The following is a 19,174-nucleotide window of genomic DNA, read 5'->3' as shown; positions in this document are numbered from 1 at the left end:
CTCCTTCCTCTCCTCCCGCTCTCCCTCCCTCTTTCTTTCTTCCTTCCTTCCTTCCTTCCCTCCTCCAGCCTCTCCCTTTCTCCTCCGCCCGATCGTTCCGCGCGGACCTCACCTGCCTCGTGGGACTCGCCCCCTCCCCCTGCCAGCCTCCCATTGGGCTTCCCATCCTCCGGCCCCGCCCCCTCCCCCTCCCCCCCGAACCTGGGAAAAAGGGACTCCCCGCCCCCTCCCTTCCCGACCCGCCCGTGGGAGACCCGCGGCTGGGCTCGCCCTCTTCCCGCCGCGCTGCTTCTTCCTCCACTGCGGATCCCCGGCGGCTCTGCCAGCTGCTGGCCAACGAAGCCGCGCAAGAGGCAGCTGGAAGCGTCCCTTGCCACTTGCCCTTCTGTTGCGACCCCCGACGCTATCCGGGACGCGCGATGCAAGCCCGCCGTCCTTTCGCACCCTAACCGCAATAATTCCGATTTTTCTGCCCGACAACTCTGCGGGGAAATCAGATTTTCGCCTTTCGTCTCGCCCGCGATGGATTCCACGTTCCTCCGGTTTTGGCTTTGTGCTGCTTTTTCCGGCTTTTTCCTGCCAGGGGTGAGTGAGGGGGTTTTTTTGGGGAGGGGGGGGTCTCTGCAAAGATGGTGGGGGGCTCCGAACTCAGCATTGCCCCCCCCCATCCTCCGTTTTATATTCCATTTATTTCGTTTATTAAATTGCTACGCTGTCATTTCTCGCTATGCCTGTTTGTTTGTTTGTTTGCTTATTTGTTTACTTATTTTAATTTTATGTATTTGTTTTATGTATTTATGATCTATGCCCTATAACTGGCTGTTTGTATGTACACTGTGAACTTATGCACAAGTTCCTTCTGTCCAATCACACATGGCCAATAAAGAATATTCTATTCTATTCTATTCTATTCTATTCTATTCTATTCTATTCTATTCTTATTCTATTCTATTCTATTCTATTCTATTCTATTCTATTCTATATTCTATATTCTATATTCTGTTCTTTAAATTAGCTTGCTTGCCTGCCACCCCGCCCCCCCCCAAAAAAAACTCTGGCTGCATGGCAACTTCCAATCTCCAAAGAGCCCATGTAAATAGACAGGCAAATATATAAAGATTCCCAATAAAATCACAATTAAAATTATGGCTTGTAACTAACCCTAAAAATCAGGCATTTAAGATGGAATTGGGTGTCTTCTGTTGGATGACTCTGTAAGGCACCTGGCACTTCCTACCTATAACATGTCACCTTGGTTATAAGGACTGTCCATCCCAGTGATCTTTTTGCATTAATGTCACATCTGGCTTCTGAGAGTATGTGTGTGTCTGTGTGTGTAGATACACACACACGCTCACTTATGTGTCAGATATTAGGCATCTCGGATCTCTCCTCTCTTCATCCAAATCAAGACCCACGTCCTTTGCTGTCTTTGCTGAATCAGAAAAAAGCACTCTGCACATGCTCCAAAAAAACACTCTGCACATGCTTGGGTGCTCACCTGGTTGCTCATTTCTCAGCACGATTGGTTGGAGGGGTTAAAACCTATGGCTGGTTCTGATTTGAAAGTCAGCTCAAAAGACTCTTGTGGATAAACTTGGGGTCCCCCCCCTTTTTTTTTTAAGTCTGGTTGAAAAAAAGTCTTCTGAGAGGGAAAAAAAAAAACCCCTCCCACAGGATTGTTGTAGATGCTAAAAATATTTTGGTTTTGTTTTTTTAATGCCTGGAGTCACTTACATGTGGCCACTTAAAATGATTTAACAAACAAAATAAATAAATAAATATACACTGTCCAGACTCCAGTGGGGTCGGGCAATCAATACATTTAAATTAATATTTACCCCACATTTATGAGATTCTGGGTCTGAGCTGCCCTTTCAGAGCCCTTAAACCCACATTTGTTGTTTAAACTTGACAAACCTAGTTAGTTCTAAATTCCATATTTCTGATCTTCAAGTTCAGCCACTGATTCGTTCTTTCTCCTTCTCAAATTGCTTAAAAGTCTGTTGAAGAGCTAAATTTTGGCTGGATGAGTTCAGAGCTGCCAAAATCAGCAGTTTCCTGCCTCCCCAAGGAATGGACTACAATACCCATCATCTTGCAGCGAGATGGGAATTATGGGGCTTGGTTTGGGGTTGTCAAATTGAGGGATGCAGTCCTTCATCTCTTCCGTTTTCTGCGACATGCATAATCCTTTGATTGTACTACAGATTGTCTTTCTAGAGTGTCATTTTCTTCCTAAAGAGAAAAATTGTAAAATATTATATTGCCCTAGGCTGAATGTTGCAAAAAAATTCTCCTTTTTCTGCACTGGTTTTTCTGCTTCCAGGCAAACCAAAAAAATGAACAACTTTGGTTAGATAAGAGTTTAGCTTGAGCGTACATCATTAAAAGAAAGTGGTACAAAAATAAAAAGCAGCCTGGAGAAATCCGGATTTAAACTTTCAGTAAGTCATGAAATTCCTTTTTGTGAGTCACAATTTCTCCATGGGTCTCGCAAAGATTGTTGTGAGGTTGAAATATTTGTGTGCAAATGGAGATCAGTAGATGGATGCCTTTCTAATTAATGTAAGAAATGCTTAAATAAATAGAATTATACCTATTGATTATATTTATGTATAATTATTTACAGCAAAGGGCCTTTGGTTGTATAAATATAAGGTGAAGAAACAACTAAACAAAAAAAAATTGCAAGAAGGATGCTTTTGTATATATTGTAAGGAATGCTTAAATAAATAAAATTGCATCTATTTAATAAATAGGTGTGTATTTATAAAAGCATAAAGTCTTTAATTTTATAAATGTAGGGTGAAAAACTGCTTAACTAAAGAAAAAAATGGCAAGATGCCTTTTATATTTGTGCAAGAATTGCTTCAGTAAATAAAAATTGCATCTATTTAATACATTTATGTTTAGTTAAAGTTCTTTGGTTATATAAATACAGTATACAAAACACTTAACTAGATAAAAATTGCAAGATGGTGTCCTTTTTACTCAAGTAAGAAATGCCTGAATAAATAAAATTGCACCTATGTAATAAATCTATGCGTATTTAAAAAGGCAAAAAAATGGCTTTATAAATATAGAGTGGAGAAACAACTAAAGAAAAAAAATGTAAGATGCTTTTGTATTGTAAGAAACAAATAAATAAAGTTTATCTATCTATGTGTATTGATAAAAGTAAAGATCCTTTGTTTTTATAAATATTGGGTGAAAAAATACTTAATTCAAGAAAAAAAATGGCAAAATATGCCTTTTTATTTACGTAAGAAATGCTTCAGTATATAAAATAATAAATCAATGTGTATTTATAAAACCAAAAGCTCTTTGGCGTCACAAATGTAGAGCATAAATGTTTCATAAATGCAGGGTATAAATATTTTATAAAAGAAGGGTGGAAGAAACGCTTAACTAAAGAAAAATATGCAATTAAATTCTCAATAAGCAATTTACAATATGGATCAAAGATTTGGGAGTAAAGAAAAACGCAGATAAATTCAAGTAGTCCTCGACTTATGACGACAATTGAGCCTGAAATTTCTGTTGCCAAATGAGACATTTGTTAAGTGAGTTTTGCCCCATTTTACGACTGGCTTCCTCACTGACTTTGCTTATCAGAAGTTTGCAAAAAGGGATCACGTGACCCCAGGACGCTGCGACGGTCATAAATATGAGTCAGTTGCCAAGCCCCTGAATTTTGGGGATGCTGCAAAGGTCGTAAGTGTGAAAAACAGTCGTAAGTCACTTTTTTCACTGCCGTTGTAACTTTGAACAGTCACTAAACGAACTGTTGTAAATCAAAGACTGCCTATAGTCCAGCTTGACTGCAAGCATCTTCTTGTGCTGGGCCAGGTATTTCATAATTCCTTCCTGGCAGGCCAGCTGAGAATGATGGTGATTGTAGTCCCAGGTACTTGAAAGGTGCTAGGTTGATTGATTGTAGAAACAAGGAGTTATCTAATTAAAATAAAAGAGGGCTTCTCATCTTGGTTTATTCTATCATACCTGAGATTCCGTCTTACCTGGTCACTGGTCAGTGAATTTTGGAAGCTGACAATTGTGGATAGGAGGGCTGGTGGCCTCAGTCTGTTGTTATTCCTGTTCGTTGTTGCTATTGATAATTTTCTGCTTGTAGTTCTCAGCCACCCAAAATAGCATCTGTTGGTGCCCAATTTAGCATGAATTTCTCTGGTCTCCTTTAACTCTTTCTAAATCATAGCTGTCAACACATCCAGAGGCAGCCAACAACGCTGCTGAAATACACACCTTGCTTTAAAAAAGAAAAAGAAAAAAGTTCTCTCTCTTTTTTGAACCTGAGTGATAACAGACACGACCCCCCAAAAATTCTGAGGGAAGAATTTGAACGGGGGGAGAAAACCCCTCTACATGTGTATAATGGATGAGACTATAATGAATGCCTCTGTTAAATCTTCTCACAGTACGGTAAGAAAAATTACAGAGACTGTTGCATTAACTTCTAGGCTTTTGCCCCAAATTCTTTGGATTTTCTGGATTCTTTTGCACAGTTTTTTGCTCCAGATGAAGGGGGGGGGGACAGAGAGAAAGAGAGAGAGAGAGAGAGAGAGAGAGAGAGAGAGAGAGAGAGAGAGAGAGAGAGAGAGAGAGAGAGAGAGAGAGAGAGAGAGAGAGAGAGAGATGATGGATGGACAGACACAGAATATTAGAGCGAGAGAGATGAAATTGGATGGATGGGTGGGTGGATGGATAGATAGATAGATAGATAAGACAGACAGACAGACAGATGAATATAGTTACAGAATATTAGCAAGAGAAATAAAAGATTAGATAAATTGTATATAGAGAGAGCATAAAGGCAGGGTATTAGAGAGAAAATAGGCAAAAGATTAGATAGATGGTGGATGGATAGATAGACAGACAGACAGACACAGAATATTAGGAGAGAGGTGAGAGAAAATTGGATAGATAGATAGATAGATAGATAGATAAGACAGACAGACAGACAGATAAATAGAATACAGAATATTAACAAGAGAGATAGAAGATTAGATAAATTGTATATATAGAGAGAATAAAGGCAGAGTATTAGAGAGAGAAAATAGGCAAAAGATTAGATAGATGATGGATGGATGGATGGATAGACATAGACAGATACATTATATTAGAGAGAGAGAGAGAGAGAGAATTGGATGGATGGATGGATGGATGGATGGAGGGATGGATGATTATCTTGGTATGTTAATTTTCACTTCTGAGAGATTCCAGATCCTGGAATTTGCCTCTTTTTTCTCTCTTCTACTCATAGCTGCTGGCCTTTGAATTGACCTTTTAATTTGGACATTCTCCTCATCAACGATCTGCCACTGTTGACCTTCTAGTAATTTTACCCTTTTCTCTAATCACTAACTTATCACTCCAAAAGCATACATCAAAAGCAAAGCGTTTTATTTTTTTTCTACGGGTCCTGGCCCTTCTGGCTGCCTTGCCAGTTTTAGTCATTTCCAAATGTCTTCTGTCTTTAAAAGAAACACAAGAAAGTCTAGTTGTCTCCTGAAAAAAGCAGCTTTGGGATAATCATTTCTAAGAAATTATCTCTCCTTCAATTTCCACAATTGGCAATGTATCTCTGATATTCGCCTCTCAAAACAAACCTTTAAATATCCAAATAAAAAAGTATTTTAGAAGTTTGTGTGGAATACAGACAGTCCTTGACTTACGCCCATTCATTTAGTGACTGTTTGAGTTACAACAGCACTGAAAAAGTGACTTATGGCCATTTTTCACACTTATAACCATTGTTGCATCCCCGTGGTCACATGATCAAAATTCAGATGCTGGGCAACTGATTAATACTTATGACGGTTGCAATGTCCCAGGGTTACGTGATCCCCTTTTGTGACCTTCTGACAAGCAAAGTCAATGGGGAAAGCCACACTCACTTAACAACCGTGTTCCTAACAACTGTGGTGATCCACTTAACAACGGTGGCAAGAAAGATGGGGCGTAAAATGGAGCAAAACTCACTTAACAACTGTCTTGCTTTGCAATGGAAAATTTGGGCTCAGTTGTGATCGTAAGTCAAGAATTACCTGTGGTTGATTTTTTTTTCATTGATCTGCCCTATCATTGATCACCCTCAATGGTGTTTCTTTTTTTCTTTCTAAATAGCTTCTGTTTCTTCTTTGTACTGCTAAAAAAATATTGCAGCTTCAACACTGTCTTTGTTTTGCATTGGTTCAATGAAAAATAGAGTTAATTAGCAAGCCTGGATGCATTTTAGTGGACGGTTTCTTGTGGTTTGCAAGAGGGATGTTTGGTCTAAAATCTGGGGAACACAGAACATAAAACAGCCCATTCACCGCAGAAACTCAGAAGGAAGAATTTGGGAAAATATAAAGTTTCTAGTCCAATTCTAGTTTTCTCTCTTTGCATATTTCGGATGCCCTCCGAGAAGTCTGAGATTTTGCGATGTTCTGAAAATTACTGGAATTAAACTGTGACACTCCTCAAAAGCAACAAATGGAGAGGGGAAAACCTCACACATGGGGGTTGTGTCATTACTCTCTTGCACAGTTTCGTTTCCTTCTTTCTTTGAATTTATTACTAGCTTCCTTTTGAGTGAATGCACCAAATTAAGTTTTTCTTTTAATCTAAGGTTCAGAGGAAAGATGCATTTACATCTTTCTTTCTTTCTTTTTTCTTTCTTTTCAAGTTTTTCCTTTAATCCTAGGTTCAGGGGAAAGATACATTTGCATCTATCTATCTATCTATGTTTCTTTCTTTCTTTCTTCCTTCCTTCTTTCTTTTCAAGTTTTTCCTTTAATCTTAGGTTTAAGAAAAAGATGCATTTGCATCTTCCTTCCTTCCTTCCTTCCTTCCTTCCTTCCTTCCTTTTTTCTTTTCAAGTTTTTCCTTTAATCTTAAGTTTAAGGAAAAGATGCATTTACGTCTTTCTTTCTTTCTTTCTTTTTTCTTTCTTTTCAAGTTTTTCCTTTAATCCTAGATTCAGGGGAAAGATACATTTGCATCTATCTATCTATCTATGTATCTATCTGTCTGTCTGTCTATCTATCTATCTATCTATCTATGTTTCTTCCTTCCTTCCTTCTTTCTTTTCAAGTTTTTCTTTAATCTTAGGTTTAAGGAAAAGATGCATTTACGTCTTTCTTTCTTTCTTTCTTTCTTTCTTTTTTCTTTCTTTTCAAGTTTTTCCTTTAATCCTAGATTCAGGGGAAAGATACATTTGCATCTATCTATCTATTTATGTATCTATCTATCTATGTATCTATCTATCTATCTATCTATGTTTCTTTCTTCCTTCCTTTTCAAGTTTTTCTTTAATCTTAGGTTTAAGAAAAAGGTGCATTTGCATCTTCCTTCCTTCCTTTTTTCTTTTCAAGTTTTTCCTTTAATCTTAGGTTTGAGGAAAAGATGCATTTACGTCTTTCTTTCTTTCTTTTCAAGTTTTTTCTTTAATCTTAGGTTCAGGGGAAGATACATTTGCATCTATCTATCTATCTATGTTTCTTTCTTTCTTCCTTTTTTCTTTTCAAGTTTTTCCTTTAATCTTAGGTTTAAGGAAAGATGCATTTGCATCTTCCTTCCTTCCTTCCTTCCTTCCTTCCTTCCTTCCTTCCTTCCTTCCTTCCTTTCTTTCTTCCCATATGACAATGAACAATTGAAACAGCAATTAAAAACCAATTGATGTCACAATAGAAAAATAAAAATACACAGAATGGTCGAGGACAATGTTTCGTCTGGGATTGTCAGTATAACTAGGAGACAGTTCGTACATGTCCTCAAGGCACATACAAGCACAGGCAAGAAACGGGTGTTTAGGGACTTATGAAACGTCAGCCTAGTTTGGCCCATCTTGATATCTGGAAATAGGACATCTGGGGACTCCGGTGCTCTCTGAGCTTGGTGGTGTTCTTGCAGAGATTTCATGACCCAACTAGGTAACATCATCCATGCTAGAAGGAGTGTGGGGTTTGTTCCCTGAGTACATACATTAGATTGTCCTGCCAGTGTAGTTTTTCTCCTTTGGTGATTCTGCCTGTTTTATCTTATGGAAAAAATCCTCTTAATACATATAAGTAATTTAAAACAAACAAATATATGACTGCCATGTAGCTATAGTTCTACAGGGTGTCTGTCACCTAGCCTGGTCTACCTTATAGGGCTGACATGGATATAATGTTTGCTTAATATTGTTAACCAAAGCAGACCCCAACTGTTAGCTTCATGCAAGAAGAAAGTGAAATAAAATTTGTGGGGTCCTGGGTGTCCTCTGAACTGGGTAGTTTTCTTGCAGACATTTCATGACCCAACTAGGGAACATAATGAGTGTTAGAAGGGTTTGCAGAGAGGAGGAGGAGGAGGAGGAGGAGGAGGAGGAGGAGGAGGAGGAGGAAGAAGAAGAAGAAGAAGAAGAAGAAGAAGAAGAAGAAGAAGAAGAAGAAGAAGAAGAAGAAGAAGAAGAAGAAGAAGAAGAAGAAGAAGAAGAAGAAGAACAACAACAACAACAACAACAACAACAACAACTGTGTGGTCCTTGGCGCTCTCTCAGCTTGGTTGTTTTCTTGCAGATATTTTATGACCCAACTAGGTAACATTGTCAGGGCTAGAAACTACAATCCCACCTCTTTCTAACACTGATGAACATCCCTAGGAGAAACTTCCTGACAGTTAGAACAATTAACCAGTGGAACTACCTGCCTCCAGAAGCGGTGAATGCTCCAACCCTGGAAGTTTTTAAGAAGAGACTGGACAGCCATTTGTCCGAAATGGTGTAGGGTTTCCTGCCTGAGCAGGGGGTTGGACTAGATGACCTCCAAGATCCCTTCCAACATTATCATTAATATTATTATTATTATTAGTTGGACCATGAAACGTCTGCAAGAAAAGCACTGATCTCAGAGAGCACCTTGAAATAGAGGGGGGCAACTAAGCAGCACAGAGTCTCATCCAGTTCATGATTGTTTCAATTGATTCTACAAGGAGACTCCCTATACATAAACATGCACACACAACACACAATACAACACACACACACACACACTTGCCATTCTGGTTCCATTACTCTGGTGCAATACCCTCCTTGTTCTGATGCTACCATTAAACCTATATAAGGATTTACAAATATTTGAAGACTCTAAGACAGGGGTCTTCAAAAACTCAGCCCTTTTATGACTTGTGGACTTCAACTCCCAGAACTCCTCAGTCAGCGTGCCTGGCTGAGGAATTCTGGGAGTTGAAGTCCACAAGCAGGGCTCTTCACACTTGGCCCTTTCATGACTGGTGGACTTCAACTCCCAGAATTCCTCAGTCAGGCACGCTGGCTGAAGAATGCTGGGAGTTGAAGTCCAGAAGCCATAAATGGGCCAAGTTTGAAGACTCCTGCTCTAAGAAAATATATTTGGGTGGAAGGTGGGGAAAATGTATGATAGCCCAGGCAGCTAGTTAAATAGGAAGAAAACAGCTTTTCTAGTCACTTTTATTAAGTAACTAGAAATGGGTTTTTCAAACAGGTGCGCTTGTTTCTACAACAGTAGAGTAGTAACCTATCCTAATTCTAAAATTATTCCTAGTTAGAGTTGGCCTATCGGAGACAACCATCCCAGCTTGATATTGACCAAGCTTTAAGCCTTTATTGATTCAGCTTATAAGCAAACAAAGACTCCTTCAGAACAATCATTTGCATTAAGCAGAATATTTCGACTGCTCTCCACGGGTGATTTTTTTTCTCCTAATGTGACTGGGAGAGCAAATGGAAAACGGGCTGCATGTATTCAAATAACAGGCAGAAAAAGAATCCGGATAGAAATTGGAACGAAGTTCAACAGGGGAAGAGAGGTTGAAAGCTACCCCTCCTTTCCCCCCCCCCGTTAGCACTTGTATTTCCTTCCTGATCGATTTTTTTCATCTCCACAGTAAGTGGATGGAGGCTCTGGGGCCTGGGTGCAAGGAGAACACCAAGGACACTCCCACAACAGGGCAAAACACTTGTACATAAACAGAGAGCAAATTCCACTCGCTCCTACCATTGATGTTGTTACCTAGTTGGGTCATGAAATGTCTGTAAGAAAACTACCAGAGAGCACCAAGGAGCTCACAATTCTCCTCCTCTTCCTCCTGCTCCTCCTGCTCCACCACCACCACCACCCTTCTACTACTGATGATGTTACTTAGTTGGGTCCTCTTCTTCCTCCTCTTCCTCCTCTTCCTCCTCTTCCTCCTCCTCCTCCTCCTGCTCCACCACCACCACCACCCTTCTAATACTGATGATGTTACCTAACTGGGTCATGAAATGTCTGCAAGGAAACCACCAAGCTCAGAGAGCACCATCAAGGACCCCACAATCCTCCTCCTCCTTTTCATCCTCCTCCTCCTCTTCCTTCTCCTCCTCCTCTTCCTCCTCCTCCTCTTCTTGCTCCTCCTCCTCCTGCTGCTCCACCACCACCACCCTCCTAGTACTGATGATGTTACCTAGTTGGGTCATGAAATGTCTGCAAGGAAACCACCAAGCTCAGAGAGCACCCTTCACAGCCTTTTCTTCCTCCTCCTCCTTCTCCCCCTCCCCCTCCTCCTCCTCCTCCCCCTCCTCCTTCCCCCCAAAGCCCTCCTTCCATCTAGCACTGATGATGTTCCTTAGTTGGGTCATGGAACGTCTGCAAGGAAACCACCAAGCTTAGAGAACACCAAGGACCCCACAGTCGTCGTCCTCCTCCTCCTCCTCCTCCTCCTCCTCCTCCTCCTCCTCCTCCTCTCTACGAACCCCATTCCCTTCTAGCAGTGATGATGTTCCCTAGTCATGAAATGTCTGCAAGAAAGCAACAAAGTTCAGAGAGCACCAACGACTTTACATTATTGTCTCACTTACTTTTGTTTAAAAAGATTTTCCCGTCCCCCCTCCGCACACATTAAATGCAAAAGCTCGCTTTACATTGCTTTCGCATCAGAGAGCCAAAAAGTCTGTGCATGCTTAGAGGCACTCTTTCTATCAGGCCTACTTATTGTATTTTTGTTCAATTACATTTATTCTTTGGCTGGCAATTGAAGTCGGAAGGCGGGGGGGGGGGACTGGGATTGTTCCAGGGAGAAATGGGGACACTTGGTTTATGCTCCAGCAAAACTGTGCTGCTATTTTGATTGGCCGCCTTTCCTTGTTTGATTGCTGGCACCGGATTTTTTTTTTTTTCTTGGTCGTCTGCCAAGTTCTCTCTTCTCTTCTCTTTTCTTCTCTTCTCTTCTCTTCTCTTCTCTTCTCTCCTCTCCTCTCTTCTCCCCTTCCCTCCTCTCCTCTCCTCTCCTCTCCTCTCTTCTCTTCTCTCCTCTCCTCTCCTCTCTTCTCTCTTCTCTTCTCTTCTCTTCTCTTCTCTTCTCTTCTCTTCTCTTCCCTTCCCTTCTCTTCTCTTCTCTTCTCTTCTCTTCCCTTCCCTTCTCTTCTCTTCTCTCCTCTCCTCTCCTCTCCTCTCCTCTCCTCTCCTCTCCTCTCCTCTCCTCTCCTCTCTTCTCTCCTCTCTTCTCTCCTCTCCTCTCCCCTCCCCTCCCCTCTCCTCTCTTCCACCCTCCATCCCTCCCACCCTCTCTCTCCTTAAAGCTGAGTTTGGCTGTTTTCCTGCAGAAATTTTATGACCCAACTAGGTGGCACCATCAATGCTAGCAGCTAGAACCTCCCAGCACCGATGACGTTACCTCCTAAATCAGTGGTTCTCAACCTTTTTAATGCTGCAACCCCCAACCGGTCGTAAGTCGAGGACTACTCAACCGGTCGTAAGTCAAGGACTACTCAACTGGTGCAGCACCGTTTGCAGAATGGGACTTTTGGTGGGCTCAGCAGGGCAGAGACAGCCTGGACAATTCCTATTGGCTTTTGAAAGCCAATAGAATTAGACTCCTATTCAAGAGAGTCTACTCTATTGGCTTTCAAAAGCCAATAGAATAAAAGGGAGTAGCACAGCTAAGGAAAAGGGGGAAAAAATGGCGGACTGTGTTGTTTGGTGACCCCCGTGAAATGGTTGTTCGACCCCAAATGGGGTCCCGACCTACAGGTTGAGAACCACTGTCCTAAATGAATGACTGTAAGTTGAGGACTATCTATAGCCTTCCAAAGAATGGGCTTAATTCGGGGTCTCAGAGAAGTCCTAATCCTAAAAGCAACATTACTTTAGCTTCTCTTGTTGGTCTCCTTTCCAAGTAAGCATCTCTGGCCAGTTTAGCAGGCTGATATTCAACAGAGGAAGCATTTCCTGCTCTTGCTTTACCTGCACTGCACCAGTTGAATTCCTCCAAGGTGGGGGGGGGAGAGGGTTACCCCTGCCCTGCTTGTCACCCACAGCAGCAAATGCAATCTTGAGAAGCCCTGAGTTTGCAATTTCTCCTTGGCACAGCAGCCTTTGCAAAAAAAAGTGCCAAAACTGGAGCTCGTTTTTACCGTTTCCACCTCTGGATGGCTGGTGGCAAAGTTTTATTTTTAGCAGTTCTCTTCCCGTGCCTCACTGCTGCTGCTGTTGCAGTTCTGTGTTTCGGCATCTGTGAAAGCTTGGCCGGCGTTCTGCATCTGCAGCCAGCTGTTTTTTTGGTTCGAGCTTTGGAACAGAGAACGTCTCCAGCAAAGTGTGACAAACAAACTGGGGGCAACCAGCCAAGCAACTTTGGCATCGCTTGTGAGAGAGAAAAGGAAATTGAGGAGGTGGGGCATACATTGGGGGGGGGGAAGGGTTGCCCTTCCATGCAGCCTGAGCTTTACAAAGCTGGTGGAGGAAAATGTTTAAAATTGGACGTTTTCCTGGGTTTGGAAGTTGCTGATGAAGGCAAGCAACAGTGGTTCCATTTAGGGCAGTGGTTCTCAACCTTTTTAATGCCGTGACCCCCCAACTGGTCGTAAGTCAAAGACTACTCAACCGGTCGTAAGTCGAGGACTACTCAACTGGTGCAGCACCGTTTGCGGAATGGGACTTTTGGAGGGCTCAGCAGGGCAGAGACAGCTTGGTACAATTCCTATTGGCTTTTGAAAGCCAATAGAATTAGACTCTGTTCAAGAGAGTCTATTCTATTGGCTTTCAAAAGCCAATAGAATAAAAGGGAGTAGCACAGCTAAGGAAAAGGGGGAAAAAATGGCAGACTGCGTTGTTTGGCGACCCCTGTGAAATGGTCGTTCGACCCCAAATGGGGTCCCGACCCACAGGTTGAGAACCACTGATTTAGAGCTATGATAGGGAAGAGCAGAGTGGGCTCCCCTTGGAGAAGACCTAGCTGGGGTTAAATATTGAATAGAATTAACTTTTAAGAAGAGTTTGGACAGACATTTCTCTGGAATAAAACAGGATCTTTTGCTTGAGCAGAGGGCTGGATTAGAAGACCTTCAATGTCCCTTCCAACTCTGTTATTCTGCCCTGACCCAGTTTTGTTAAAAGAAGCAGGAATCCAGGCAAGCTCACTCTCAGAACCTAGGTTTCCGGCTTGCACAGAGGGCTGGACTAGAAGATCTCCAAGGTCCCTTCCAACAGTGATATTCTGTTATTTTCTGTTATTCTATTCTATGGTGGGTAATCCATGACTGGAGGTTTTCGAGAAAAGACTGGACAGCCATTTGAATAGAGAATAGGATAGGATAGGATAGGATAGGATAGGATAGGATAGGATAGGATAGGGAGTAAGAGTAAAAGAAAGAGTAAGAATAGGAATAGGAATAGGAATAGAATGACCAAGTTGGAAGGGACCCTGAAGGTCATCTAGTCCAACCCCCTGCTCAGGCAGGAAACCCTACACCATTTCAGACCAATGGTTGTCCAGTCTCTCCTTAAAAACGTCCAGTGTTGGAGCATCCACAACTTCTGGAGGCAGGTTGTTCCACTGATTAATTGCTCTGATTGTCAGGAAATTTCTCCTTAGAATGCTATAGGGCAGTGATAGCGAACCTTTTAGAGACCGAGTGCCCAAACTGCAACCCAAAACCCACTTATGAATCATCGGGTGCTGGGTGGGTGTGGCCCATTGGGTGGGTGTGGCCCATTGGGTGGGTGTGGCTGCAGTCGTAATGGTAGACTGGGTGGGACTAAAAAGTTCAATCAATCAATTCCAACTTTGCGAGATCTTTTTTTTTTCCTGCGAGAAGTTAAAATGGGTTGATTGATTGAACCTTTTTTCTTTTTTTTTTCCCACAAAGCAGCGGAGGCTTAAAGCAAAAAGGTTTTATAAAATCCAGCTGAAGGGATAAGACTGGGGCGACAGTGCGCGTGCCCACAGAAAGGGCTCTGCTTGCCACCTGTGGCATGCGTGCCATAGGTTCGCCACCATGGCTATAGGGCTTCCAGCATGAGCAGGGGGTGGGACTAGAAGACCTCCAAGGTTCCTCCCAATTATGTTGTTATTCTATTACAGGGAGTGCTTCGCTTACAACAGTTTGCCTAGTAACTATTCAAAATTACAACGGCACTGAAAAAATGACCATTTTTCACATTTAATGACCATTGCAGCATCGACATGGTCACATGATCAGAATTCAGATGCTTGGCAACTGACTCATATTTATGACGGTTACAGAGTCCCGGGGTCACGTGATCCCGTCTTGCCACCTTTTGGCAAGCAATGTGAATGGGGGAAGCCAGATTCACTTAACAACCATGTTGCTTGCTTAATAACTGCAGTGATTCCCTTAACAACTGTGGCAAGAAATGTTGTAAAATGGAGCAAAATTCACTTAACAACTGTCTCTTAGCAACAGAAACGTTAGGTTGAATTGCGTTTATACAGGACTACCTGTACAGCTGCATTGTTTTTTTTTTTTATTTCGAAAGCAAGTGCTATTTTTTTCCCCCCAATTTATGTATCTTTGCACGTGCCCACGCACCTTCCCGACGTGTTCTTCCTGGTAGCAGCTAATCAAACCAGATCATTTACTGCTTTTTATAAAGCGATAAAATTAATCTTGAGCAGAATTAAGTTCAAGCTTCTGCAACAGTCCAGTTTCTCATGGGGCCCACTGGGAAAATTAATTGTCCACCCCTGACCTACAGGGTCAAACTAGAAAACCCAGAGGGAGGGGTCCTTGATCTCCAATTTCCTGCTTTAGGACTGGGGTCAAAACTTTTCCCTTTTGGCCAGCTGTGGGGAAGAGGGTGTGAGTAAACTGGCTTATAACGATTTTATTTTGATGATGGGTATTTGAAAGGAAAGGGCTGGTTGTACGTTGTTGTTAGCTATCTAGACTGCCCAGGGAATGGGGAGGTGGGAAGGGGAAGAAGAGAAAGAGGAGGGGAGGAGGAGGAAGGGGAGGAAGAGAAAAGAGCAGGAGAAGAAGAGGAAGAGGAAGAGGGGAAGGAGCGGAAGAGGGGAAGATTGGAGAGGAGGAGAGGAAGAGAAGGGAAGAAGAGGAAGAAAAGAAGGGAAGAAGAGACAAGAAGAGGGAAAAGAGGAAGAGAAAAGAAGCAGAGGAAGAGAAGGGAAGAAGAGGAAGAAAAGGGAAGAAGAGACAAGAAGAAGAGGGAAAAGAGGAAGAGAAAAGAAGCAGAGGAAGAGAAGGAGAAGAAGGGAAGAAGAGAGAAGGAGGAGAAGGGAAGAATAGGAAGAGAAAGGGGAGGGAAAGGAAGAAGAGGAGGAGGAGGAGACAAGGGGAAGAAAAGAGAAGACAAAGAGAAAAGGGAGAGAAGGAAGGAGGAGAAGGGAAGAAGAAGAAGAGAAAGGGGAGGAAGAGGAGGGGAAGAAGTGGAAGAGAATGAGGAGGAAAAAAGGAAGAGGGAGGAGAGGAAGGATAAGAGAAGGAAAGGGCAACAAGAGGTTGAAAAAGGAGAAGAGAAAAAGCAGAAGGAGAAGGGAAAAGAAGGAAGGAGAAAAAATAGTGAGAGAGGAAGAAAAGAGAGGAAGAAGAGAAAGAAAAGGGAGGAGGGAAAGAAGGAGAGGAGGGGAGAAAAAAGGGAAGAAGGAAGGAAAGAGGGAAATGAGGAAAGAAAAGAAAAAAGGAGGAAAGGGAAAACGAGGAGGAGGAGAGGAATAGTGGAGGAGAAGAGGGGAAGAGGCAAGGAAGAAGAGGAAGAAGAAGAGGAACAGGGAAAGGAAGAGAAAAAGGAGGAGGAGGAGGAGAGGAGAAGAAGACAAGGAAAGGAAGGAAAAGAGAAAGAAGAGGAAGAAAGGGATGAGGAAGAGGAGGAGGAGGAAAAGAAAGGAAGAGAAGGAGATGAGAGGATGGAGCTAGGTGTCTGTGGATCAATTCTGGGGAAGGGATGGGTGTTTGTGAGCTTAAATTGGGGGGGGGGTGGGATTGTTCAAATGTATTTTCACTGGAAGTGAAACGTGAGCGTTTCTTTCAATGATGAATGTAGGCAACAAAGTGACTCACAGCTTCCAACTCCCAAAAGGTTTGGTAACATCAATAAATTCTTTTAATGGACCAGTAAAGAAGCACATATTGTAGATTATAAGAGAAGATACTTGCTGTTTGTTAGTAGTCTGGTAATGGCATTTGAACAGTATTGTTTGCTTTTTAATTCAGTCAACTGATCCAACTGCCTAGTTGGATCATGAAATGTCTGCAACAAAAGCACCAAGCTCAAAGAATACCAAGGACCCCACGGTCATCATCGTCGTCCTCCTCCTCCTCTTCCTCCTCCTCCTCCTGCTCCTCCTCCTCCCCCCTTCTAGCACAGTGAGACACTGGGTGAAGCGGGCACAGCAGTGCCTGCATTTTCTGCAAGTCGCATGAGAAAAGCACATCTTCCTTCCCCTGTCCTGACCACTTTCTACAGAGGGACGATTGAGACCATCCTGTCATACAGCATCCCAGTCTGGTTTGGAAGCATCCCTGCTTCAGACAGGAAGGCAGTGCAGAGAGTGGTGAGGACAGCAGAAAAGATTATTAGCAGTTCCCTCCCTCCCATCCAGGACATAGCACAGAAGCGCTGCTTGAGCAGGGTCCGCAGGATTGTCTGGGATGCTACACACCCTCTCTATGATCTGTTCTCCTTGTTAGCTTCTCGGAGGAGGGGGCTTTGTTGTATCCGAAGCAGAACATCCAGATTCAGCCACAGCTTTGTTCCATACCGTATTAACCTTGTGAACTCTAAAGCTTCCTCCTTCCCTTACGTAGTCAAGATGGACAGTGATTAATATTTATATGTTACCTTTAGCTAAGGGTGTAGGTCTATACATATGCTGTATATAGGATGTTTTAAATGTGTGTTATGTATGTGTACACTTCGAGAGCAAGCAACTAAATTTCATTTTTAATGTGTACCAATGTGCCCACAGTAAAAAAAATGACAATACACTTTATTTATCTGTGTTGCCTAGTTGGGTCATGAAATGTCTGCAAGAACAGTACCAAGCTCAGAGAGCACCAGGGACCCCCACAGTCCTCCTTCCTCCTCCCTCCTCCTCCTCCTCCTCCTCCTCCCCCTCCCCCCCTCCTCCTAGCACTGATGATGTTCCCTAGTTGGGTCATGAAACATCTGCAAGAAAAGTACCAAGCTCAGAGAGCACCAGGGACCCCCACAGTTGTCGGCCTCCTCCTCCTCCTCCTCCTCCTCCTCCTCCTCCTCCTCCTCCTCCTTTTCCCACCTCACAGGAAGAAAACCCAAATAAGCTTATATTAACATCAGACAGACAATCAAGCATTAAACAACAGTCTAATCAAGAACATTCCCAGCAAAGAGGCTTGCCCCTTGCATGTAAACTGAGAGTAAACCCCTCTCTCTTCTAGTACTGATGATATTACCATGATGGGCCATGAAATGTCTACAAGGAATTCCCCAAGGTCAGAGAGCGCCAAGTATTTTCCAGGAAAATAATTTTAAAAGCGCACACACAAACTTAAAATTTTTTACCCAACTTGTTGACATCCAACCAAGGGCTCCTCCAAAGATTGCCCAAACTTTCAGCTCAAATCCCAAGAAAATAAAAATTGAAATTTCCTTCCTTTCCTTCCCCAAGGAGTCTGAAAGCATCATATCCACAAAGCCCAAAAGGAAGAGAATAGCTTAATTTTTTATTTAAAAAAACCCCCCACTAAACCCAGTTTTTTTTTAATGTGATAGCAAAAGGGAGCACCCCACCAATGTAAATCAGAGATGTAGGAAAATTCATTATGCACAAATATGTGCAGATTATTCTGCTTATAAACTGCTTTTTAAAAAAGAAAGCAGAGAAGGAAAAAAAAAAAAGACTCAAGGTGAACTTCGAAGACTGCAGCCATCATATTACAAGCAAACTCGTGGTTGAAATTATAGCCAGCAATTTGTACTTTTAAAAATGGGCAGTATGAAGAAATCCGTTTATCTTTATTTCATTTATTTAATTTAAGGTTAGACGCTGTCCATTTCCATAACAAGACTGGACCAGTTATCATTTTTAGCGGGGGAGGGGAAACAGACTTTGAACATTTTTTTTCCAAGGGAGTTTCAATTTATTTCTATTTGTTCCACTAAATTGCAATATCTACATGCCATTTCTGATTGAATGTGGCTCAGTTTGAAAAAAAAAATCTCTTGATAATTAATAAAAAAAAAAAGTCTCATCCTCCAAATTGCAATCAAATAGACCAAATGAATAAAACAGTACCGCAATGAATAAAAGCCGCAGTAAAAATTAAAAATAGCACGGCAGCATTGAAACTTTAATCAAGGGCCAAGGAGAATTAATACAAGTAGTCCTCACCTTATGATCACAGTTGAGCCTAAAATTTTTGTTATTAAGCGAGATAGGTAAGTGAGTTTTGCCCCATTTTACGACCTTTCCTGCAGCATCTGTTAAGGGAATCACTGCAGCTGTTAATCTGTTAATCTTTCCCATTGATACTGCGACTGTCATAAATATGAGTCAGTTGTCAGGCATCTGAATTTTAATCACGTGACCACAGGGATGCTGCAACGGTCGTTAAGTGTGAAAAATAGTTGTAAGTCACTTTTTTCAGTGCCGCCATAACTTCAAACGGCCACTAAACAAAACGTTGTAAGTCAAGGACTACCTGCACGCAGTCGCCTGGACCTGAAAGAATTATTTAGATCAGTGGTTCTCAACCTTTTTAATGCCACGACCCCCCCCCCACCGGTCGTAAGTCGAGGACTACTCAACCGGTCGTAAGTTGAGGACTACTCAACTGGTGCAGCACCGTTTGCAGAATGGGACTTTTGGCGGGCTCAGCAGGGCAGAGACAGCCTGGACAATTCCTATTGGCTTTTGAAAGCCAATAGAATTAAAC

The 19,174-nt window shown here is 42.3% G+C and overlaps 1 protein-coding gene across 2 annotated transcripts in view; it reads left to right on the top strand.

Moving 5' to 3' along the window:
• The first annotated feature begins 235 nt into the window (after positions 1-235).
• Positions 236-19,174, top strand: part of VIPR1 (vasoactive intestinal peptide receptor 1) — a 75,948-nt gene continuing 57,009 nt past the window's right edge. For both annotated transcript variants that reach the window (XM_039366753.1, XM_039366754.1), the window contains exon 1: positions 236-585. In XM_039366753.1, the coding sequence (XP_039222687.1) occupies positions 523-585 (63 nt within the window). In that variant the 5' untranslated portion in view covers positions 236-522. The remainder of the gene's footprint in view (positions 586-19,174) is intronic.

The sequence above is a fragment of the Crotalus tigris genome, unplaced genomic scaffold, assembly GCF_016545835.1.
Source record: "Crotalus tigris isolate CLP2741 ecotype Arizona unplaced genomic scaffold, ASM1654583v1 scf7180000020352.946698, whole genome shotgun sequence".
Taxonomy (NCBI): domain Eukaryota; kingdom Metazoa; phylum Chordata; class Lepidosauria; order Squamata; family Viperidae; genus Crotalus; species Crotalus tigris.
The sequence above is the reverse complement of the archived record's forward strand: the minus strand, read 5'-3'. Positions and strand labels throughout refer to the sequence as shown.